Consider the following 25,132-nt stretch of genomic DNA (forward strand, 5'->3'; position numbering starts at 1 on the left):
AATGGTTGTTAGACGCATCAAACACTATGAATGGTTCAAGAATATCTACATAAATGAAGGAATATATCGTTCACATATTTCGACAATTATGCGCTAGAATGCGCTAGAATGACTTGAAGATCATGACAAATGCACCAAATACTCCCCATTCCACAATGAATAAGGCCTTTTTCTAGTCTTCCAATGTCATCCATATCTCGTTGTAGTCGTTAAACCCGGTTTGGACGCTATAGATTTCGTGTTCATGGACTTATGGAATCATATAAATAGATTAATTCACAAAGGGAGGCTAGATCATCAGGTAGGTACCCTATCATTAACATTTACATTCACTTAAGTAACAATGACTTAACCAATAAATCAACGAAATCGTCATGATCTCCTTTGATGTCCCTATTTGGCCTAGATAGGCTAGATCAAACCTATAACATAAGCATATAGACACTCACCAACCTAAGTCCCTAACTTATTTCCAACGAAACCCCTTCCCGACAAAAGCTCGTACACGATGATGACATTGCCAGGTAATGTGTTCATTGAAAACAAATCCTATACCTTGTTGCCACATGGAAAGCCATGGTCTGTGATACGCGAGTTAAGGATCTCATGCAAAGGATTTGATCGTCCGGTAAAGTCCCAGATTTGGATCGTGAATTGACCCAATGGACCATGGAAAGGCATGGTCGGTCTCTGTTACGGGAGTTAAGGATCTCATGCAAACGATTTGATTGTCCGGCAAATTCCCAGATTCGGATCACGAACTGATCGAATGGACCGGTCACACACAACTTGTGTAGGGAGTGTGTCCGGTGTGTCTCAATAGCATTATCTTCTTCTTCTTCTTCTTCTTCTTGGAATGAAAGAGATGATATTTTGCCCAACACAAAAGCAGAGAGACCAAAAACCTCAAAAATGAGGATATGTTTTGTTCTAACTTGTTCTCTAAGCTTGGTTGTGGAGGTATGGCCCTGAGGTCATCATCATCACCATCTTCTTGTTCAATTGTCTGTCAGAACAGAAGCATAAGAAGAGCCAGAAGCAGAGATTTCATGGCCTGCTCCATTCTCCTCCCGAGGTGTATACCTTCTCCAGATTCCAAATCATATCAACGAAATTCTCAAGGTAAATTACTTTGTTTCTCCGCAGCCGATAAACATAAAGAAAGGTTTCGAGACTACCTTTTTCCCCCATCAATGAGACAGAAATGTAACTACAGTAGTGGTAGTAATATTATTCCGGTTAGGGCGTTTTCAAGCCTTGTTTCAACTAACAAGGATTCATCCACAAGGACTTCTCCTTCTATAACGTGGGGTATAATACCTCAGAAATCCGAAGGAAGGAAGAAAGTAATAGAATATCTTGAATCACAAGGCATCACCAATACGGCGGAGTTGAAAGGAATCGAACTACCAAACTCTGTTGAGGTAATGGAAGAAAGAGTCAGCTTCTTGAAAAAGCTAGGTCTCACCATAGAAGCAATAAATGATTATCCTCTTATGGTTACATGTAGCATCAAGAAAAACCTCATCCCTGTGCTCGATTACCTTGAAAATCTTGGTTTCCGATCCCGAGATTTGCCGTCATTTCTAGAGAGATATCCAATGGTCCTCCACTCGAGTGTGGTGATAGATCTAATACCCACTGTTGATTACTTGCTCGGTTTGGACATCCAGCGGAAAGATGTTCATCGTGTCTTGTTGAGGTACCCGGACATCCTCGGTTTCAGACTAGAAGGCACCATGAGCACATCAGTGGCTTATCTCATAAGTATCGGTGTGAGAGCAAGATGTATAGGTCGCATGTTGACCGAGTTTCCTGAAATCTTAGGCATGCGGGTTGCCAATATGATTAAACCTAAGGTTGATTTCATTGTAAGTTATGGAGTGCCGAAAAGCATCATTGCAAGAATACTTGAAGTTCGGCCATACATCCTTGGATTTGACTTTGATGATACTATGAAACCGACAGTTGATTGTCTTGTAAAAGCTGGTGTGAACAAGGAAGGCATTTCGCGTATTATTACTCAATATCCTGACATTCTAGGACGTGATATTAGGAAGCAACTCTCAGAAAAGACGAAGTGGCTTGTTGGTGAAATAAAGATCAGTCCTTGCAATGTGCCAAGAGTAATTGAAAAGTTGCCTCAGGTATTATTTATCAAAGAAGATATGGCTATGGAGAGGGTTGATTATTTCATTGATTCAGGTTGCTGTCGCGATGATGTTGCCAAGATGGTTACTGAATGCCCACAACTTCTTGCATTGAGCATTGGACAAGCCATTGATCCCAGCTTGAAGTTCCTTACAAGGGACATGAAACGCTCTATTGAAGAAATTGTGAAATTTCCTTCTTACTTCACATATGATCTTAAATCGAGGATTATGCCTCGCCACAAAATGATTGCTCTACGGGGAATCGACTGTAGTTTAGAATGGTTTCTAAATTGTAGCGATCAGAAGTTTAAGGAAAGGTTAGAAGCAGATTATATTGAGGATGATGACAAGGATGATGAGGGAGAGTCAGAATATGTCTTTCGAATGGGTGGGGCCATATACATTGATGAAGAAGATGAGAAAGTCGATGCAAAAGTGGATGTGTCTAGTTCAGTGCTAGAAACCAACGATGACTTTAATACGGCCTCAGACATTGATGACGAGGAAATGGATTATTGGGATGATGATGATGATGATGAAGACAAAGAAGAAGAAGAAGAAGAAGAAGAAACACAAAGATGATACTAATGTACTGGTTGGAGATGGTTTCACCAATGTGGACACTACATGATTTTTCTCTTGGCTGAATCACACAATTTGAGGACTAAAAGAGCCTTTTGATTATGTGAATGGAATGGAATCCCTGCCCTTGTGGGTGATACCTGAAGCTATTAATTGATACATGCAAAGATGAATGTCTGGTTTGGAAACTTGCATTTATGAATTAAACCCTGGAAAGCTCGGCATTGGCAATTTGATCTTCATGATCATAATGGGTTTGTATTGTAATTGGGATTGAGAGATATTTGGCAGGCTTACTTTTCTTTCCCTCATTTGAGAAAGTATAGATTTTGTACCTTTTCAAACGGTATCACTCTCTTTTGTTCAACTATGTGCAATGTTCTCATTGTGGGTTATATATTATTGGTAGGTGACGATCTTTTTTCTCTGTATTGTATGCAAGCATCCATTTTATTTACATCATTATGGTTCACTGCATACTTGTGCTTAACTTAATATGTATAAAATCCTTCTATGGCATTAGTTGGATACCTGCTTGATGTTCATTGACTCAATAGTGATTGACATCCACGGAGTTGCATCAAACTTGCAGAAAAGGGAGGCTTGATCAGCAAACTTCTGCAAATCTTTCTACAAAGTACTAGGAGTAAATGTTGGTATCAAAACAATTGATTTGGGGCCTTATTCCTCATTCTTTTAAGTGATATTATGTATAATTTTCTTGTGATATCCACATGCTGAAACATGGCCACAATATCTACACAATCCATTTGTTAAATACATACCTTTTTATTCATAATTGATTCTGTTATTGGTGTAAGAGAGAGCTTTTATTATTGTGTCTAGAAGTCAAATATGACCTGTAGGACAGTGAAAATGGAGATTAGTGACTCTTGATGCTCAAATTTTTTTGCTTGACATATGTTGTAATTGAGAGTGCACATTGCGATTGACAGAATTTTGAGTAGATATTTGTACTCACATGTGGAGAACAATCTCAAATGAGTCTCTGCACTTCTGATACGAAATTCATCTCACATTGAATGTGAGCTAAGTCATATGTAGGCAATAGTACAAATGGCAGGCAAGGGAGGTGGGTCTCTAGCCAAAATGGTGGATAAGTATGATTTGTCCATTTGAACAAAAGGATTTTGCAGTTTAGAACATACGTAACACAGCATGTGAACCTTGAAATCTCTGCATGGTCCTCAAACATTGGTGATGGAAACGAAGCCTCCATGGAAGATACTATCTAGCATTTAAAAAACCAGATCTGCATAATTGCAGATAAATTTCGATACAATTATTCTTTGGTATATTGTGAAATATCATGAGACAATGACCAAAGAAAATTCATGGGATTAAGCAACAAGGGCCAGTAACCTCCTTGAAAATTGATTTGCATGTATAAGTGAAAAAGTGAAAAAGAATGATAAGTGATCATTGCAAGTGTAGTGTCATTGCTGAAAATTCTCAGCCAAGAAATGTGAGTGCATCTCTCCAAATAAACATATGGGGAGCATCAGAGACTAAAGGATTATATAAAAGAATTCCATTTATTCAATCACATGGTAGCTTACATTTTGAGAAATGCAGCCATGCATCAAAATTCACTTCCAAATTTCATATAGGTCAGGAATTCAGTTGAATGATGATAGACTTATTGTTAACATTTAGTTGAATAGGAATCAAAGTCTCACATCTTGGCTAGGCATGCTGTAAAATGTGAAGGCAAAAATATAAGTTATACATTCTATTACCTAAAAAATCAATGCTCAGAACACTAATCATCCCCATCTCTAAAATTGTGTAATGCCAGTACAAAGAAAACACACAAAAAATGTTATCTTCACTAAGACCCCCAAAAACTTATCCAACTACAAATTAAAATCCTCCATATACTGTTTTTACTGGAAGAATCAATTTCTTTACTGAAGCTTTTTTCACAACCATTTTCTGTATATAAATAAAGAAGCAATCATAGATCATTTTGCACAACTCTCTTGCTCTCGCTCTTGGTCATATTTGACATTGGATGATAACAATAAAATCTATCCATATACTTATCACTTAATGACGAAGTGGATAGACAGGATGCAATAGTACTGGATCCAGTAGTGTGTACCCATCACTCAAAACCATTGGAGCCAAGAAAACAGAATTTTCAGTTTGGTGCCATTGACACCTAAAAAATCTATTCAAATTTTTACAATCGATGATCAAATAAAATTTTGAGACAGCTTTCTCTCTACAGTAAATCTCTAAAGGCAATGGCAAAATTGGAGAAGGATGGATGAGGCATTATCATATCATGGTACATACAATGTTGACTCTTATGTATAGAGATGAGAAAATGGACCCTGCACCACCATCAAGAGAACCCATCGTCAAATATAAAATCTGAACTAGAATCTGTCCTCTTTTTCTCTTCGTGTGCAACCTGAAACCGAAATTGACACTAATCGATCTGCCTTTCTGTGTTTTAATTAAGGTGCCTGAATGAGAGGTTAACCTTCTGTATAATAATTAAAAGAGCACAAATAGCTCTCTTTTTTTAATGCATCAATCTTGGTTTATAACGGAACTGTGCAAGGAGTGCAATATGATCGGAGGACCACTCAGGTGATGGAAGAGCGGTATCTCTTCGCAAACCATCTTCTTCAAGTAACTCCAACAAAGACTCCACTGCTAGTGAGTCAGCTGGAAAAAAAGATATTGAAAAAAAAGCATATTTAGTTTTTTTGTTTTTGAGTAAGAATGCTATTTAATTTCTTTATTTCAATATCATAATAAACTTATTGTAATGAAGACAGGAAATAGCAAATTTCAATATCATAAACAAACATATTGTAATCACAACGGGAAATAGCAAAAAGAAATAAAGAGCGTTCAGGATTCACAGAGAAAGGACCAAGAACTTAACAAGAAGTACATTCATTACCAGTATAAAATATGTAATCTAAAGTTCCTAGAAAGTCTCGAGTACAGTTGGTGAACAATGGTTCATTGCTGGATGGATCCAGCTGCCGATGCTGCCTATCTAACCGAGCCAAAGAAGAATAGGCACTTGCCTACATCACAAAAAAGTATATATACAATCAAATCAAATCCATTACAGTAGATTTCATTTTTAGGTTTTGGGTTTAAGGCAACTTACTAACTGCAATTGATGGCATAGCCTGCTTGTAGGATGCAGAATACCAAGAGGATCGGTTGCCAAATCTGGATGAGATGCATCAACTCTACCCGATGCTAAAAGAGCATGAGGCGCACTGTTTATTGTTACAGCATTCTTTATCAATATTACTATTAATCAAAGAATAATATTTAATGGGAACTTGTAATAGCTAAATTTTAACAACCTTCCTGGTACAGAATTGAAATCACCACATACTAACATAGGTATGTCAGCCCTGGCAGCTATTTTTTCAAGGCCTTTCAGAAGTGTTTGGACCTAGATGGCAAAAATAACAATGCTGATCACTAAAAAACAGAGAATCTCATTGACTTTGTTTTTTAAGATGTCATGAACATACATACCTGCCATAATTTCACATCCTTCAGTTCTGGATTGGCATGAATGTGAGTATTCGCCTGCAGTTACAGAATGCAAAAAACGTTTTTCAGAAAACTCACAAGAAGATTGAAGTCTTGTGTAAGCACATAATTGGGTTCAAGATTCCTTCATAGTTATTAAGTTGTATGGTAGTGTACACATACTGTTGAAAGCAAGAAATTTTGATTGGGACAATCCTGAGGCCATTATTGCAGAAAATCTTACAAAGTAAAGAAACTAACCGCCTCATAGTGTAAAGGCTGAAGAATTGTAAAAAGAAAATGGAAAAACAATTTATCCAATTTGAGAATTTGCCCGCAACTCTCCAATATGCATATTATTAGAGAATTGTGTATTTATTTATGATATTTTTTCAAATGCTACTTTCACCATCAATGCATGTCATGATTCATTATTAGCCTGAGTAGGTATTTAAAAATATATAACCTAGTATTTGAATACAAATAATAAGGTAAGGAGCATATGGATTTCCATTATTTTTGGTACTTATAGAAAGATAAATGTACCTGAATTCTTATTCATTGAGAATTTATGCATGTTTGTGTTATAGGCATAGCTTTAAGAACTAGTATTAAAGGCTAACTCTAATGGGTTTAAAGGTATGATAAGATGGAAACAGGTAAATCTATGACATGGGACTAGCAGTTTAGGAGCCTAAAGAGTTTTAATATACAAATACACCTATGCCACGGCATCTCAAAGACACTCTTCAAATTCTACTGGTGAGGCAAAGTTCACATATTTTGGATCACGGTCTGCTAGTCCTCCAAGATATAATACAGGGCCACATTCGGGGGCATGGAATGTCAATTGGGTTTTTTGAATTTATATCTAGTCCTTTGCTCGGGGATTGTTGGTGTGGTTAAACATCCTAATATTGCTTATCATTGTTATTGATCATAACAGTTTTTATTCGTGTTCTTTTTTTCATTTTTTTTCATTTGGAATCGATCATAATAGTTTGTATGCTGGCTTCGTTTTTTGTTTATTTGGAAATATATTTTCTTTTAACTCTAGAATCTTAGCATAGTTTGAATGATTCTTTGATCAAGTTGAAATGCGCTTCTATACTACATGCTTGAACATGATGTATAAGGTTGTTACCAGATATTTCGCATACTTAAATTTGCTTCACTTTTTTTAATGGCTAAGTTCAACAATCTCTCTGGAGCTCATGTTAAGCCCTTGTTAAATGCCCATCTAATCTATTGCGATATATTTTTATATAATTGAATAGAGGTATATAGCATTAAAGAAAGGAAGGAGGAGAGGATTCATAGAAATCTCACCACGCAAAGTAATTGACGCTTTGCAGGTGAAGAGCCCTCAGAGTTATAGCTTGAATCACGAGCTTCAAGCACAACAATGAGAGCCACATTGTCCTGTAATCATAATAGGAAAAAACATTAAGGCATCTAATCTTCTACTGAATATGTGCAAAACTGTCTTTTATGTTTAAAACTAACTTAAAATACCTTCAAAAGTCTACTTAAGGCAGCCTTCTTTTGCGCAAGAGGAATCGCAGTTTCTGTCAAAGACTGTGCTGCCTTATTAAACTCAACCTGATACATTAACAAGAAACAAGTTCTCCACATAATTCTTTTCTTTTTCTTCATGGATGCATAAATATTAAGTTTCATATCAGTAAAACAAAATACATTTTTAAATTCTTGTTTACCTCATATTTCTTCACTAATGTGAAGCAATCTCGGCGGAAAAAGGTAGCACATCCATCATTCGCATAAGCTGTTCCTGTATACACCTGTACGCAAATTCTCACACCTTAATAACGGTGACTAATGGGGGATAAACTCAGGTAGACACAGTCCTCTAGTCGTGCTCTCTCCTTCGGTCTCTCTCTATGTATAGGCAAAGCACAAGTGGTGAAGAAGATGAATATGACGAAGGAAATGATTATGCAGATGAGCAACAACAGTAACAGGGGCGTGGTGTATTCTCTAGATTTTTATCCCAGCCTTTGGAAATGCCTTTATAGACTAACCCCCATTCACAATGTGCAACTCCTCACCAACGCAATGTGCTAGGTCCACACCTATGCCTAAGGATGTCTCGGAATGGTCCCACGACAATTAAGGTCATGACACTACTCGTGCCTAAGAGTAGGTACAAGCTTGGGAAAAGATCCAGTCAACCAAGTTCCACCGACTCTCAAGATGTGCCATTAAAACTCCACAGTACAATAATGCAAAAGAAACTCTCTTTACATAGTGCAAATGCAAACATGTCATGAATCATCATGAAACATATGACGATGTTCAAGCTCAGTCATGCATCAAATGTTTCCCCCCAAATGCACTGAGTTTTTATTATTCCCTCTCAGCTGACTCCCTGAGAGAAGAGAGGAGGGATAGAAAGAAAGAAAGATATATTAACGCCTTTTAAGAGGCCAAAATGGCCTATAAGACTGAACAAGAGATTACATCTGAAGTGTTGTCTTGCTTTTGAGAAAAAAACAAAACAAAATAAAGAAATGTTATTAAATAAAAAAAGTAAATAAGATAAAAAGAGACCAAAGAATCGTGTTATCGGTACAAGTAAGATTCTCAAGCCACACATATTGTAATTTTTGTCTTCAAAATATCTCTAGCATAGGTCAATCCGGAATGGAGAGGTCTTCGAAATGAGAGAAGCACTACCATAGCGGGAGATAATGGCCTTTATCTGTCAATCTACGATGACAATGGTGGTGAGATCGTGGTCCATGGGACCAAGGCCTACATGCACAAAAAATTTCTATTGCCCGATCTATTGTAATCCCTTTGTTATATCCTGGTCATGATTGACTTGTATGAATAGGAGTGAAGGAGCTAAAAAATGTTATAATCGTTCTTTGTTGATGAGCTCGTGTGACTGTACTACTGTCCTTTAATAACGTTCCCTATGTCTCTTGAGTTCTAGCAAGAAAAGTCGTAAGCATTATTGGTCCTCATATTCCATTACCTTGCGTAGTAGCCAAAGCCTTGTCTGAAGAGGCAATGGTATCTCTTCTTATTTCACAAAAAACGCTATAGTGATAAACATAGTGTTCATCAAATTCCACTCCCTAACGACACAATTCGGAAACTCTTTCTTCTACAGGTATTCATGTGTATCTAAGTGATGTGGTGAAGTTTGCAGCTGCCCTATAACACAGCCCAATGCATAGGATAGATTTATGTGCATATAAGATGGCGTAATGATAAATACATCCTCTCATGTGTGTAAAAAGCGTCTTATAGTGGGCCATCTTCTTACCAACTGATATTTTGGGGGTGATCCATGTTATCTTGTTTTCCAGGTTAATATCAGTTCCGATCACTCTATTCTCTGAGAGGTTAGGATGTTCTGCCTCGGGAAACTTTAGCAAATAAACTGCATGGGGCTATTTTAGTTATATAACAAAAGGTAGTGTTTTATGTTATAATTATTAAGAGGGCAAAAAACTCTGGAATGCTTGTGAGTTTGAAACTTTCTTTCTTTCTCAAAATATCCCTGATTTTTTTTATTTTCCCAGAGGTCAGTGGGGAATCCCACATACATACATATACATATACATATATGTATGTATGTATGTATGTATATGTATCTATATATCTGTGTGTGTGTGTGTATGCATGTATATATATGTGTATATAATCTGGGCAAAGATGGGAGCAGCCCCTATGATCATTGAGGCATTATTCCAATGAGGGATCTGTATCCAACGGCTTTGGCAGCTCCCTAAAGGAAAGCACATTCATTGCTGGTATTGTTGAAATGAAACAATGGTTCGAGTCACATGACATAAGCATAAAAACACTACCCTCATTACAATATAGCTTGGATTATCCCCATCTAAACATTTATATCTAGGAATACTCTTGGGCAATGTGATTCCACCTTTGACTTTTGTATCTTGTGGATTTTTTCTACTTGATCTGCATATTTCAAGGAATTATTTAAATACATGTTACATTACTGCTGGAGAATGTCCAACCTATGAAATTTTCTCTTTAAGAGAAAAACATAGGTGTTACTCTAAGAAGACATATAATTATTATTTGGCTTCTTGTTAATAAGAAAGATAAACAAAACAAAAACCTCCACACAAAAGAGAAGAAGTGAATAGCTGCCCCTCACACCATTTTTGCATGGTCCCAAATGAAAAACAGTTTTTCGAAATAAAAATTTTTTCACTGACTTTGAGTATAATTTACACCAAGGAAAATGAGGAAAATGATGCAGAGGATTTTGCCGTTTTGGGCAAGCCAAAAATAGTTTTCTAACAAGGACATGCACCTATAGCTTTACATATATCAATCAATATGTTTACCTCTGTAGTTTTCTTTTTGTAGACACCAATATATCCATGTTTGTCCAGCTCAGGTGCAAAAAATTCCTCATAATGATCACTTTGGACCTGTAACAACCAGAATATACCTTTGTTAACAACTAACCAAATTTCCATAATGACATATTGATAGCTTTTTTTGACAAATGCATTCACCTCTTGGAGACACAAGATGTTTGCCCGATACCCAACAATTTCACGAAGAAGATTTTGTCTCCTATAAGTCCAAGATAAAGCCCAAGGAGGACAATAGCTATACATTTCCCCTGTTGCATAGAGATCGGCCAGCACATTATATGATAAAACTGTAAATGTTCCCGCCGCTGAAGTATGATTTTCAGAGTCTAAACCCAGTAATCCATCCACATAACTGAGAGGAATCATTCGCCTCGGTGTGGGTGAAGGTGCAGGAATCACTCTAGCAGTAAGTAAAGTGCTTGCCGGAGCAACCCCTTGCCCAGTACTTAACTCTATTGCAGTACATTCCAGTTTCAATACATGGCCGATATCATCCGCAGATGGTGTATATGTTCTGTTTCTGCCTACTTCGTACCATGTTTCTCCACCTCCGCTCCGATCTGATACAAGAACAGGTACAGTAGAGCCATTGCTTAGCCCCAACAATGTTGCTCCAACCACTGAATTCACAGAACTACTCCCATTGAAGCTACCGAATAGCTCTTCTTCTTCCAATCCATTCTCTTGAGCGACGTTCGCTGCACGTGCATGCAACGACCTGTGCTGCCTCCATGAATCAGCAAAACATTCAGGCGAGCAATGATAGCTTTTACTAATTGTTTTTGCCTTGACACATCCTAAACACTGCAAGGTTGCTGGTTCTGATGGATGTACACTGCATACTACAGCCCCCTTGTCACTTTGGATGCGGTACCTGGATAAACAAAAACAACCAAACAGAAATCCATGCCCTGTTAATATGAATTAATAACATGATCAAAATACAATTGGCAACAGCAATTGCCTACAAACAGCATGTTAGGCTACCAAATTGATCAGTCCAAATGTAACACTCTCTGCAACCAGACCAATTTTACGTACTGAGTTGGTTTGGCTTCAGATGATAAAAGTAAGCCAATGATGTTTCCAAGGCATGGTTATCTATCTCTCTTCAAACATCAAAATAAGATATTCTTGCAACCCATGAGCTAAGATACAGAGTTTCGATCTGAACATATTTGGTTGCAGCAACACCGCAGCTAGCCAAACTCTTAATATTTGTTCAACCAGAAAATATTGTTCTTGCAAAGGAAATGAAAAGCCTAATAGTGTTATGTATCATGAAGCGCCTGTCCCTAACCATTTATTCTTCCTCCTACTATTCCGTTTTTTAATAATTCTTATATTCCTCAACTATTCAGATGTTTTAGTGATGCAATAACAAAAATAAATATTAAACCATGAGTTTATAATCTGTGTTTGAGATGATTTTATAGAACTAGGGAATCAAATAAAGCAGTAAAAAATGGCTAAAATCATGAATAAAAAACAAATACTCATTGAAATACAAAATGAGACTAACTGAGGCCAAAACAAGCTTAAAACCAAGAGTAATACAGAGTTAGGGGGAGATCAGCATCCACGCTTAAGAAGATTTCCTGAACTTAACGAAGCTAAACGATCTTAAATCACAACCATAACAGAAAATTAAGGGAGCAAAACAGGCAAGCTAATGAAACAAAAAAAGAGTTCAGTTGTGACAGAGACTCAGAAAGCAAATCAGCTTAAACACATCCGCACAACACAGGTTTGATAACACAGCCTAAACTGACTTAGAGGTGACTCCCACCTCTAGTCTCGAGATGATACTATAGACTTAATGAAGCAAATCAAGCTTAAAATATGACCAAAACAAAGACTACACAAGCAGAAGACGTATTAACAATAATCAAAAAACTGACATGAAGGAAAACATAAGAAAACTAGCAACCTAATGAGCAAAACAAAATAAAATAAAAACCTGTGACCAAATTAACAGATTAATAATAAATCTAAGAGACGTAAGATGCTCAATGACACAAATCAAGCTTCACATATGAGCAAAAAAAAGGACGAAATGAGGCAGGACAAGCTTTAAACATAATGAAACAGATGGAGAATTCACGAAGCAAACAGGCCTGTAATGAAAGAAGTAAAACAATGTACCAAACACAGACTTGACGATGCAAAACAAGCTTAAAACATAGCTAAGACAAGACATGTAGAAGCATATCATGAGCTAAACTCTGAAACTTAATTTAGCAATTAAAGGCTTAAAGAACATCCAAAACAGAGACGCGGTGAAATAAATCATGAACAGACTAGAGACTTAATGAAGCAAAATTAAGTTTAATCATGACCAAAACAGACATTCTATTAAGCAAAAACAACTCGAACAATAAGCGAAACAAACAGGTGATGAAGCAATTCATGACCAAAACAGAGAAATGATGACGCAATTCATGCTCAAAACAGAGACATAATAAAGCCAAAAATGAACAAAACGGAGACACTATGAAGGAAAGTCATGAGCAAATTATAGACCTAATGAAGCAAAAGCAAGCTATGACCAAAACAGAGAAACAAAAAACTTAGCTTACATTGTGACTAAAACAGAGAAACAAAAACCCAAGCTTACATCATGAGCAAAACAGGGACTTTCATAGTTGAATTAAAACAAAAACTTAATTAATATATACAAAACAGAGAGACGAGCTTAAGAAGATCAAATCAAATCAAAATGTAAACAATGTCGTCAATAAGTATCTATGTGCTGAATTATAAATTAGATTAAATTAATAATGAGCAAAAGACGAAGATAGAGGGAGGAGGTCTAACCATCTATGTTTGAGGAAGAACCCGTCTGAAGGTGAACTCTCAAGTATATCATCAGAGGAGATAGACCCATCAGGGCGGCGAAGAAGAACATAAGGAGTTAGCTCGCAACCCACAATGGGTATATCAGAGGGTAAATGAACCCTCACCACACTCAGCATTTTTCGCACTCCGCTTTCCTTGTCACATCACTGTGCAGAGTGGTGAGGACAGAGCAACATTCAGCGCGAGCCAGTAAAATCTCCATCACATATGAAAAAAGAAAGAACAAAAATTCCGCTTCTTGCTTATTTCTAAATGACTCCAGTGCGATCTTGCTGCGAGGCTATCTATGCAGGACAAACTCTATGTGTAGCTAAAAATCGTCCTGCAAGAGGATTGGTGAGGAAGTAGGGTTTTGCGTCGTTCGTCGTCTTCTTTTCTTTTCTTTTTCTTTTCTTACTTCTGGTTTTTCCAATCGGAGGTTAGAGAGAGAGACAGAGACAGAGACAGATTGATTTGACCTAGAATAGGGCCTTCCTATTAATCTCTCTCGCTCTTAATCTCTGTATGTGTGTGTGTGTGTGTGTGTGTCTGTATGTCTGAGAACTCTGAACAGAGAGAAAGAGAGGGAGAGGGGAAGAAGCCGAGGAGGTAAAAAAGCTAAAAAGCCAATGGCCATGGGATACATTATACATATATATATTATACATATGTTTCTTCTCCTCTCTTTTTCACTACAAACCCCCCCCCCCCATTTTTAGAGGTCTTCTTCTTCTTGTGTATAATAATATATGTAGTATATATACATTACATTATACACATACATACATACATACATATATACCACGACTCGACTAATGTTCCTCTCTAGCATCGTTGGTTCCCCCTGTCTCTGTCGACAATTCTCCGGAACTTCATCCATCCTGCGCTTTTTCCATGCCACATGGAACCATGTATGTACACATATGTACATAATCTGCTCTGTATTCGGAGATCACTTGTGAGGAACGTGGAGCACACCCCTAGTAAATCCCATGGGTATCCGTGGAGTTGCCTTGCAAACCCCCCCCCCCCCCCCGATAAGAGCAACTCTTGATGTTTTAATGTTGTTGATCAGGAAACATGAGGTAAGATCGGTGATTCCCACCATCTTACCCTAGCATGTTGCTCGTTGTATGGAAACATGAATGAAACTGTGGTTGGTATCAAACCTTTGAAAAATTCATGGATGGGAGAAGTTGATATATAAAAGAGATTGATGTCGATATAATGCCAAAATAATCACGCATTAGAACTCAAGTTCGTTTTCAGAACGATAAGTCACTAAACCATTGGTGAAACAACCTCGATAACTAAGTCATTCATGAGGCATTTTGCGGTGTCAATGGTTGATTCATAACTAAAACTCATTCACAATTCACCGTGGCATTACCTTTCAAAGTGATGTACATGGCAACTTCATAGTGGTCAAGGTCAACAATGACATGGAAAGGACATAGCTTATTGCATTTATGTACCAAATGATGTCATTCAACATAACAAACTTTGACAATGCTCGTATGAAAACCTATTTCTTGGGAGAATGATGTTTTTCTTTAGTGATTTGAAAATGGTGTGTGATGTGGTCCAATCCACCTTGATGTCTTGGTTTAATGGATGTTCTATAAACCAATGTTTGGAACTTACTAGTGAGAAGTGTTATTGCGGTATGATGCATGGAGTTAGATTTATGAGAAAGGTCGTGGTTGTACCTTTCAATATACGTATATTAGAAGAACATGGAGTAGGTTGGATTGCATGAATTCTAACTAGTTGAGTTTGGGGCTTTGGTAAGGCTAGTGTACATATGCGCATCATTTACCCATTTTCTAGTTGTTTTGGAATGCACACATCAATCAATTCATGGTTTCAGTTGCGCATTATAAATGCAATGCCTCGCATTGAACGAAAACAGAAGATGGGTCTCATCCAACTCTTGCTAAACATATACACTAATGAATCAAACATATTTCATGTCTTCTTTGTGGACAAGGCTAGCATTTTCTATTGTAGCGGGCAATGATTCAAGCGTCATTGTTGCATGTCATTGATCGTTTAAATGCTCAAAATATATTTTAGTTCAATGCTTACTTCTCTCATAATAATGAAGTTTGAGACTGGTCAAGCATTGACTTTTAGAGTGTATACAATATTGCAACCAAGACAAATGTTATTTTAGAATTGTGCAAAGTAGGTTTCACACACCTCACGAACTTGATCATTTTTTGTGATCATTATATGCTTTTCCTATCCTTTATGTCGTATTTGTAAAAATTTGGTAACAAATTAACATGAATACACAAGGTCAATTGGGACCCTTTGCAATGGACGTGGTATGATCCTTATGCGGGTCATGGAACCAAAGCCATCCCTTTCTTCCAATTCACGACTAGATTGGGTCACCACATTGTAGCTGCTCAAACTGCCCGAGAGCCGGCTGCTGCAAAGGTATAACACACATAGTGTGTTCCTCATACAATTATCAGTAAGTTTTGGTAGAAAATCTAGAAACAACAACACACTAGGCGAATTACCACGTTCCAATGGTCATTGATACATAGGTCAATACCGGTTGGGGCGTGGGAACATGGGAACTTTGGCTCTCCTAAATGTGTAGCATGCCCAAATGCAACATAATTAATCTGACATGTTCAGTGGGACTGCCTAGAGACCCATTGAATATGGCAAGCCCAGTTGATAGGTATGAACATCAGGAGGAGGGGATGACCGTTGTGATAAAAGCACAAGAGATTAATTTTTCCTGCCATCGACAATATCCACTCAACTCCTATTAATGCCAAAGCTCAAGTTGTGTGTGGAATTGGTTAGCGCAATAACTCTTTGGAGTCAATGGAAACAACAGTGTATACGGTGCATCAAGTAATGTTAATGCAAGAGATATGGAGTGAAGTTGTAGCCACTCTAAAGAGCCAATACAATGGCCTCATGAGCAAATACGATGGAGTTGAAAGACAACGACTAGCCTTCATCTAACAATCTCCCTTTCTTGAGTCAGTGGGCATCCATATAAAATGGAACTATCGCGTCCCTACAAGGATTTGTATATAACACTCTCATTTGTAAAATTTTATAACTAATGGAAGGAGTTTAGTTTTTTTGGAAAGAAGAAGGAAGTAGTGGTTATTCAATAGTAAAATTTCAATCTTAGATTCCAGTCCATGTGTGAGTTTTTCTTTGGTGTAATAATTATTCCCAGAGGTAGTCCAAGAGGGTATCTCCTAACCGTGAGTGCATTACCTCCCTCAAAAATGATCCTTTAGGCGAGCTCCTTTGCCTCTCATGCGCTCTATTTGGGCTCAAGTGGGTTTTAGGACATTGTGGTACATGGGGAAGCAAGGAAAGTTAAGATCAATGGCTTATCTAGTATTATTAGAACTAATCTCCACCAACAAAATTCCACGAGGTAGAGACCCAAAACACTACAGTAACCAAGTTGTATGAGAGGGTGCGATGAGAAGAACAGAAGGTCATGGTTCCCTCCCACAATAAATAAAGAGGTGTTGGTCACATCCCCGACCTTCAAAAGAGATGGCCTTGACTCTTGACCCAATCTCACATCATAACCTACACCAGTCTTGTGTACGTGCTCCACTCCAGCCATATCTATGTCTCTCTGTCTCTGATATCATGGCCATGGAAAGGGTTGTCCAATACATGCTTAAGTCTCGAACATAGACAATCGGCACTCACTATCACATGGACTATGGACTACGTGAAAATGTTATAATTAAGGTCTCATAGATCATAAAAAGGCCTTAGAAGAAACACAATAAAACCTATGTTTGTGGATATATCATTCATATATGTATGTATACATATTTGTAGAGTATGTATACATACATACTCTACAAATATGTATGTACAAAGTCTAATGAATCACTAAGTCTAGTCACTAGTTTTCCTCTTCACCCTCACCACAGAGGTTTTGCTGGTTTTCCTGCTCCCTGGGAACAGAGTCCCTCTTTCTCTCTGTGGGCGTCACACGCCGCTAGAATTTTATTTTCTATTCGTTTCTTCTTCTTCTTCTTCTTCTTCTTCCTCAGATCAATGGAGCGTCTTCTCTCAGAAGAATCAAGCATTGCAGAAGAAGAAGAAGAAGAAGAAAGCTCACACCATGACCAAAATTTCTTCTTCTCGCAATTACATCCAAAGAGCATCATGTCTGCCATGGATCCATACATCCCCACCTCTTCTTCTTCTACTCCTCGGATTCTCTTTTGTTTTCATGATGATGATGATGATGCTCGGATCATGGGTTTCTTTTCTGGCCTCGGAACACTTTCATCATCGGAAAACTCACATCTCTCTCCACTCTGATCCTCAACTAGTCTTAAAGTAAGTGACCCCCACTACCTCTTAAAATTTCATCTCTAAAACCGCATTTTTTTTTCATTTACTTAAGAGTTTTATGTGCCTATGATCTGGAAGTTGCCAACTCTTATTATTTTGAGGTTTTAGGTTGCTAATAGTTGTAAGTATATTATCATCTATGCTCGCACATGTGTATGTTTGGTATTTCTGCATGTATGTGTGTGGCATGTATATATCTATGTGTGAATATATAGCCAACAGAAAATGTTTTAAAGAATCTTTTGGATATCAATATCCTAGTTGGTAGTTATTGAAGACATAAATCAAGGTTAAATGATGCACATCACTAATGAGATGGTTTACCTAATTTTGTGATATTCCGTTGTTTTCTCTTAGTGTTGACGACGAACAATCATTGAAAGAAAAGCCGTGGGTTGAAACCCTTTCTTGGGAGCCTCGAGCTTTCCTCTATCACAATTTTCTGGTACTCCCTTTCCTATACTTTTCTCGATCTTTCTTAATTTATATTTCTGAGCACCAATCTCATCTTACTGAAATGCCTACTTTTGTACTAGTAGTTGCGCATTTTGTGCTAGCATGCTGAATGGAAAGGATTGAAAATCAGCATAGTGTGACACACATGTTAACATTATTATTATTCCGATATGTGATTAAATGACAAGAATGTATGACAATGAACTCCCAACAGGACTCTAAAATTCTGAGAACTTAGTGAAAAACTCTGAAATGCACCAAAGTTTTTCTTTATTTCCCTAAATGTTTTGAAGTACTGGTTACTTCCCTCAATTCCCTTGGTGGAACCCCCTCTTGAGCAATTATATGAGCTATTTGAGCAATAATATGGATGATTTATCCTCTTTCTCTTTCTTTTCGGATTTGGAGCAGAGGCATTGGGGAAATAAAGTAAAACTCTGGTGTTTCAGAGCTTTTGCCCAAAAATTATGACAATTAGACCTGTACTAGCGCAATGGCATCTGGTGTTTGACTTCTAAGTAAATGCATAAAATCACTCTTGATGCTAATCTAACCGTGTGACGAAATGCGTGTAAACCCTAACATCTGGAGTTGTCATTTTCATCGAAATCAAGAATTCTAATTCTTGGTATCTATTATGTTTTATTTAATTCTAAAGTTGCAGAGAGTAGATCAACTTGGTATCAGTTGCTCTAAGCTCTATTCAATCTTTTTGTAATTGATTTCACAGTCCAAGAAGGAATGCGAGTACCTCATCTCTCAAGCAACACCCCATATGGTGAAGTCGACGGTCGTTGACAATGAGTCTGGAAAGAGCAAAGACAGCAGGTTATTCCACATATTCTCTTGTTCAGATTGTGTTATGTGCTCACATATAACTTTCAGCATGAATCAGCACGAAGGCCAGAGATAGGTTCCTTTGATGTTAGTAGATTTGTCAATCCACAATTGGAAAGATATGGTATGTACATTAGACATAGTTTCACTGTACTAAATTTTCTTCCATTTGATGAGTGAGGTTTGCTCGTGCCACAATTGTGCACATATATCTAATCCAAGGGAGGTTCCTAAAACCTGAAGATTTTAAGGTTTAGATTGCTAGATCCATTTGGGGAAATTTACAGCTTTGTAATCCAAGTGCGGAGGGAATATCGGAATGGATGAGCTCCCTGAAGTTGTCCCCAGGAAATTCTAAGAATCAGGATCCAATAAAGTATGACCACCATACGATTTCAGTGATTATAAAATTGTAACCTCCACATAAATCATGCAGGGTACGAACGAGTACAGGGATGTTCTTTGCACGCGGTCAAGATAGGATACTACAAACAATAGAGGAGAGGATCGCAGATTTCACATACATTCCCATAGGTAAGCATATCTATTTGGATGTTCTTTAAACATATATACAAGAATTTTCATAGAGCCATTTAACTTATTCTACAAGTTGTATCGGAGACCAGAGCACGGAGAAGGAATCCAAGTTCTTCATTACGAGGTTGGGCAGAAGTATGATGCACATTTTGACTATTTTAGTGACCCATACAATATTCAAAATGGAGGACAACGTCAAGCAACAATGTTGATGTACCTGTAAGTTGAGCATCTCTTTTATATATTAAATAGGTCATTTCTTATTAACGTGTGCATTTTTGCTCGATAAGAACTGTACAATAATAAATAAGTGCTGTTTTGATCAAATACACAAATGCCTAAAGGAGTATAATACATCCTTAAATATCTACTTTATATACAGTCGTTATAAGGGTGAAGCTCTGAAATTCCCTGCGTTGCTGTATTACCTCAGATATTCCCATGTTTTTGCCATCTCCTTAAATGCCGTTAAATCAATACTCATGCTTGAAGTTCCATGGCTTTCCCTTGTCTGTTGGTGAGAATACTCCCGCATGTCATTCGCGGGTGTTGGTTGTTGTGACGACCATGGAAAAAGAAATACAAATTGAAATAGTGTCAAAATGATGCCATCATTTCTGCTAGATAAATCAACAATATGACCTACAGAAGTTTACCGCCAATCGACCTGCTCCAGTTTCCATGGGAATAAGATTTTACAATGGGAGCTTGGAGAAGTCAAATAGTTATCACTACCTACAGGAGTTCCTCAGTAAGTTGTATAGGAATGGTACCAAACAGTGTCAACAATGAATGTCCACTTTTTTGCTTGCAAGTCAGAAGATGGTAGGACAGTTAAGAGTTACTGCCACTGTTTACCAGGGCGTCCATTCAAAGCTTATAACCCTTCTTTTTATTTTCCAGCACTGGGCAGATGTCAGAGTCTATATGTCGTGTTAGGACTTAGCAGAGTCCCGTGTTTTTAACGTACACTCTCGCTAAACTCCCTCTTGAGCAGATATATGTGCTAATTTCTCGATTATATGGTCAAATTGTCTCATGTGTATGGCCAATTCATCCCGTTCTCTCTATTTCGTGGGTTGAACAGAAGCATTTAGGGAATTAATGAAACAGAGGAACAAAAGATAAATAAAAGGGCAAAGCTCCAAGGTACTCCTGTGTTTTTCTTTTCTCGATTACTCCTGAGTTTATGCTATTTTTCAAATGATCTTGTTCAAGTCTCGACCCTTCTCGAACAATTATGTCATATTTGAGCAATTTGATGGTCAATCATCTCCCTTTTCTCTCATTTGGGGGTTTATTGGGGGCATTTAGGTAAATTCAAGTAAAATGTAGAGGTATTTGACAGTTTTTCTGAAAAATATAATCTCATTATGTATGTGTATTGTTATGAAAATGATTACATTTTCAAAATATTTAAACTTGCTATATATGTATATTGTTGTGAACATGAATACAATTGCTTGAATTTTATAAGCATAATCCCAATAAACATTGTATTTTGTATAGTAAATTGAATGATATGAGTTTTGATTGGCAGCTCAAATGTGGAAGCTGGTGGTGAAACTATTTTTCCATCTGCAAATGTGAACAAAAGTGTGGTTATTTGTAAGAAAGATGATCTCTCAGAATGTGGGCAATCTGGCTTGGCTGTCAAACCGAGACGTGGAGATGCCTTGCTCTTCTGGAGTATGAGGCCTGATACATCTGTAGACCCTTTGAGCCTTCATGGTAAAATAGAAGGAGCTACTTTGCATAATTTATTCTCTTGTTTTTTTTGTTTCATTGCTATCTATCCTCACATCTGCTGCTCATTTGGTGTATACCTTTCTGTATCTTTGATTATATATATTTTACAGCTAGTTGTCCAGTCATAGATGGTAACAAGTGGTCAGCCACCAAATGGATGCATGTTAATGAATACAAGATGTGATGAGTCACTGGGTTAGAAGACAAATATGAGCTTTGTTTGTCTTCCATCAACTTCCAGTGATTTTTTTGTACCAACATTGTTACTTCTGTCGATGATAGAAGGGCGAAATAGTGAAGGGTTGAGGTCAATGGAATGACAGTGTACTTATATATTTAGCACTACCATGAAATGTTTCAGTACTGGAAGGGGTTGATGCAAAATGGCGATAGAAACACTTGATAACAGATATAAATCATTATATAGGTACTGTTTTCAAAGTTTTGAAAAGCAAATCATCAAATTAAGAACGTTTTACTTGAAAGAATTTGGAAAACCATGTAAAGGTTGTAATGAAACAAAAAGAATTGATGAGATTTGTTTCAAGAGCCATGCTTCGCAACGATTGTGTTATTGCATTGGGGGGTCAAATATAGATTTCACAGGTGTGGATGAAGTGATTAGTGGCTCTTGATGCTCAAGAATTTTACTATATGAACATCATGGAATTGGTAGTGCATGTTGCTAAGAGAGAAATGCACGTTAGGGTTGAAAATGTATTGAAAGGGAATCTTTAATGTGTTTAAAGTTGGATCCTTATATTCATGCTTCAATTGTCATCAAAATCTCTCAATGATGCCTGAACTTGGGACATAACTAATGCTCCAATGAAGACAACAAGTGTTTGTATTGTATATGATGGTTTTGTAGCAATGTGTGAAATCTATAATGTGAAGTGTATCTATGGCATATTGGTGTTTTAGAATATCCTCGTTCATGGAGCTGTTCATTGTGATACCATGAAGGAAATGTAATGCATTTCAAGTTCCAAGTTTCTCTAATGCATCGACCATAGGAGGTCACTGTTGTTATAACTAATCCGTAATCTTATCAGAGTTTATCCATTGTGACATGCCTTACAGCAAAAACACCAAAGTTAGCCACAAAAAAACATCTTCGTATTCATGTGGAGAAAGATAACATTGATAGGGCTCGTCTAGTAGAATATGCTATAACATATTAGATTGGGCATCCAAAGAAGGGCATTTTTAAGCCCCCCTTTTACACAATATGTAACTAACGCATGCTTTGTCGAAGTCATAAAAGAAAGGGTACGCACAAAGGGTGTGCACACAAACATCATGCATTGATAAATATGTAGCTATAGACTGTAAGCGCATCTCAATGAAAGGGCATCTTCAAGTTCATATTTTGCATATCATTTACATAAATATAGGCCATTTGAGCAACATAAAAATATGTATATTATATTTAAATAAAATTTGTTATACAACATTAATCTAGCAGCCGTACGTTAAAATAACCATGATAACACTAAAAATACATTTGGATTATATCTTCGTCCTAGAGTACACATCTAAATATTTGACACTATTGATTGCTATGTATACCGAGAAATTGCTAAGGTATAGAGTTCCATTAGACTTCTTTGGAACTTTCTTTAGTATGCAAGTGTGGACAAATTCACTATTTCAACAAGATATTGGGAAATTCTCATTTGTGGGTATATGAACTTTGGCATAACAATATTAGAACAAGATGTCGTTGACAACCAATTACACACAAAAAACCATCATTCAAAAATAAACTTGTACATCCAGATTTGATGTCTAGCTGTAATATTGGGGTGTCTTAAGATAGCGACATAAACCCTTTTTCTTGCACAATTTGATGTGGATGTGTGTGTACTTAACAATAGTTCATCAATAAAACCTCTAATCGAGTAGCATGTGGAGTTATTACAACAATGAATAATTATTTGATCTCATAAATTTTCGACCCCTTCCACTGAGTTTTTGTTTTTTATTTCTCTTCTAGTATTTAAGATGCTTATTTTATGGACAATGTATAGATAGGTGGATTTTCGGGTGGTTGTTCTGTGATGTATGAGAGAGTTGTAGATAATTGCATGATGATGAATTCATGTTTCTTCATGTTCATGGAATAGCATTAGTGTTTGTAAAGAGAAAGAAAATGCATGTTTTTTTTGTTCATGCACACTATCTCTCTAAGAAACTCGAGATCGAGACTCCTTTTTTTAGTGTATATGTGAGTTTGGATGCATCGAACAACAACATGAGGATCATTGGGTTATTAAAGGATCTATATGCACACAACCACCTTGGATAAAACTTTCAAGTGTTGTGAATTGGGGGTGGCCTTATGAAAGGCACATTTTTTCATACTTCAAATCAAAAGAAGAAAAGGTTTCTAGTATACTGAACTAATTTTATATTCCAATCGATAATAAAACCTTATGCTAAAAAAGAATAGCAAGCATTGCCATGATAACAAAGGCCCAAAGAGTAATTGCCATAATAACATGCAAAAGCGTAGATGTCATCATTAACGTTGTAAAAGAATAGGTTATATCATGAAAATGTTATCCTTCCCCTTGAGAAAACACCCCCTTGAGTAGAAACTTAAGGGCACTTGGGTTATTTCACAAATCCAGGTATGCAACCCATATTTTGCGATTAAAAGAAAAATCTAACCAATGCTGAATTATTTAATCCTCAAGGCAAATGCAAATGGGAAACTTTGGTGTCTGATCAGTTTGTTAAAATTATTATGAGGAAAAAGAAAGCCTCTAGTTTGCTATCTAGACTCATGGTTTTTTAATTCTTCAGTTTGACATTAGAAAGGATGAAGTTTTTAAAGGAAAGACTTGCACGTGAGCACAAGGTTGGAACTCCTTATTTATTTATTATCAACAATGAGTTCAATCATATAATTTAAATTAGTTCTTTCATATGAATATCAACACAAGAATGTTGGTATCCGATGGAGTTGAAAGACAACGACTAGCCTTCATTCACCAATGGTTTCCCTTTCTTGAGTTAGTGGCCATCCACATAAAATGGAACTATCACATCCTTACAAGGATTTGTATATAACCCTCATCTGTAAATTTTTATAACTAATGGAAGGGGGTTTTTTGGGAAAAAAACACATGAGAATGTTGGATAGTTTTTTAGTAATAAATTTTAAATCTCAACTTAATAAGTATGGAATTTGATAAGTGATTTCGTATGACTCTTGAGTTTGGGGCTATGGATGGGCCATAGACCAAATAATCAAAGTATCATTCAGGCTCAAGATCCAAGGATGGCCAAATCCCCACTTCCAACAAAAAATCAAGCCTTCCAAATGAAGCAACGTGCCAATCACTTGATCACCCTGAAGATAATTCCCAAGGCATATGAACATCAACGACGATTCAAATATTACATAGAGCATTGCGGACTTGTAGATCTTTCCAATAACTTCTCCTTGTTACGAATAACTTCTACCTCTTTCCACATTCTTTTGGATAAGAAAGATCACCATTCTAGGACTTGCTAAACAGTTCTAGGTATTCAGGAAACTTAAAGATCTTTCAAAAATTTGCATAGCTTATCAACATAATAGAAGAGTCAAACAACTTCTATATCTTCTTTATTTATTGCGAAAACTTCTAGGCCACATGGTGATATTCCAAGAAGGATTATTGTGTATGTGGTAAA

General features: G+C 36.9%; 3 protein-coding genes across 3 annotated transcripts; 2 read left to right on the forward strand and 1 right to left on the reverse strand.

Annotated features, from left to right (window-relative positions):
• The first annotated feature begins 852 nt into the window (after window positions 1–852).
• On the forward strand, window positions 853–3,102 carry LOC147858458 (transcription termination factor MTERF4, chloroplastic-like). Its single transcript, XM_087327393.1, has one exon. It carries the CDS (start codon window positions 921–923, stop codon window positions 2,733–2,735), a length of 1,815 nt encoding a protein of 604 aa, XP_087183519.1. The 5' UTR covers window positions 853–920; the 3' UTR covers window positions 2,736–3,102.
• A 1,774-nt stretch (window positions 3,103–4,876) lies between these two features.
• LOC147858459 (carbon catabolite repressor protein 4 homolog 1-like) lies at window positions 4,877–13,770 on the reverse strand. Its single transcript, XM_087327367.1, has 11 exons — window positions 13,478–13,770; window positions 10,799–11,534; window positions 10,625–10,711; window positions 7,991–8,074; window positions 7,788–7,874; window positions 7,602–7,694; window positions 6,276–6,329; window positions 6,098–6,189; window positions 5,893–6,007; window positions 5,677–5,806; window positions 4,877–5,435 (listed from the first exon to the last, which is right to left on the reverse strand). Exons 1-11 carry the CDS (start codon window positions 13,633–13,635, stop codon window positions 5,290–5,292), a joined length of 1,782 nt encoding a protein of 593 aa, XP_087183493.1. The 5' UTR covers window positions 13,636–13,770; the 3' UTR covers window positions 4,877–5,289.
• A 3,647-nt stretch (window positions 13,771–17,417) lies between these two features.
• Window positions 17,418–22,009, forward strand: LOC147858460 (putative prolyl 4-hydroxylase 3). Its single transcript, XM_087327716.1, has 7 exons — window positions 17,418–17,851; window positions 18,224–18,311; window positions 19,053–19,150; window positions 19,596–19,693; window positions 19,786–19,915; window positions 21,237–21,427; window positions 21,556–22,009. The coding sequence occupies exons 1-7, from the start codon at window positions 17,631–17,633 to the stop codon at window positions 21,627–21,629; spliced, it is 900 nt and encodes a 299-aa protein (XP_087183842.1). The 5' UTR covers window positions 17,418–17,630; the 3' UTR covers window positions 21,630–22,009.
• The last annotated feature ends 3,123 nt before the right edge of the window (window positions 22,010–25,132 follow it).

The sequence above is a fragment of the Azolla caroliniana genome, unplaced genomic scaffold (genome assembly GCF_043228905.1).
Source record: "Azolla caroliniana isolate FFs.n. ecotype wild unplaced genomic scaffold, voAzoCaro1.0.p SCAF_11, whole genome shotgun sequence".
Classification (NCBI taxonomy): domain Eukaryota; kingdom Viridiplantae; phylum Streptophyta; class Polypodiopsida; order Salviniales; family Salviniaceae; genus Azolla; species Azolla caroliniana.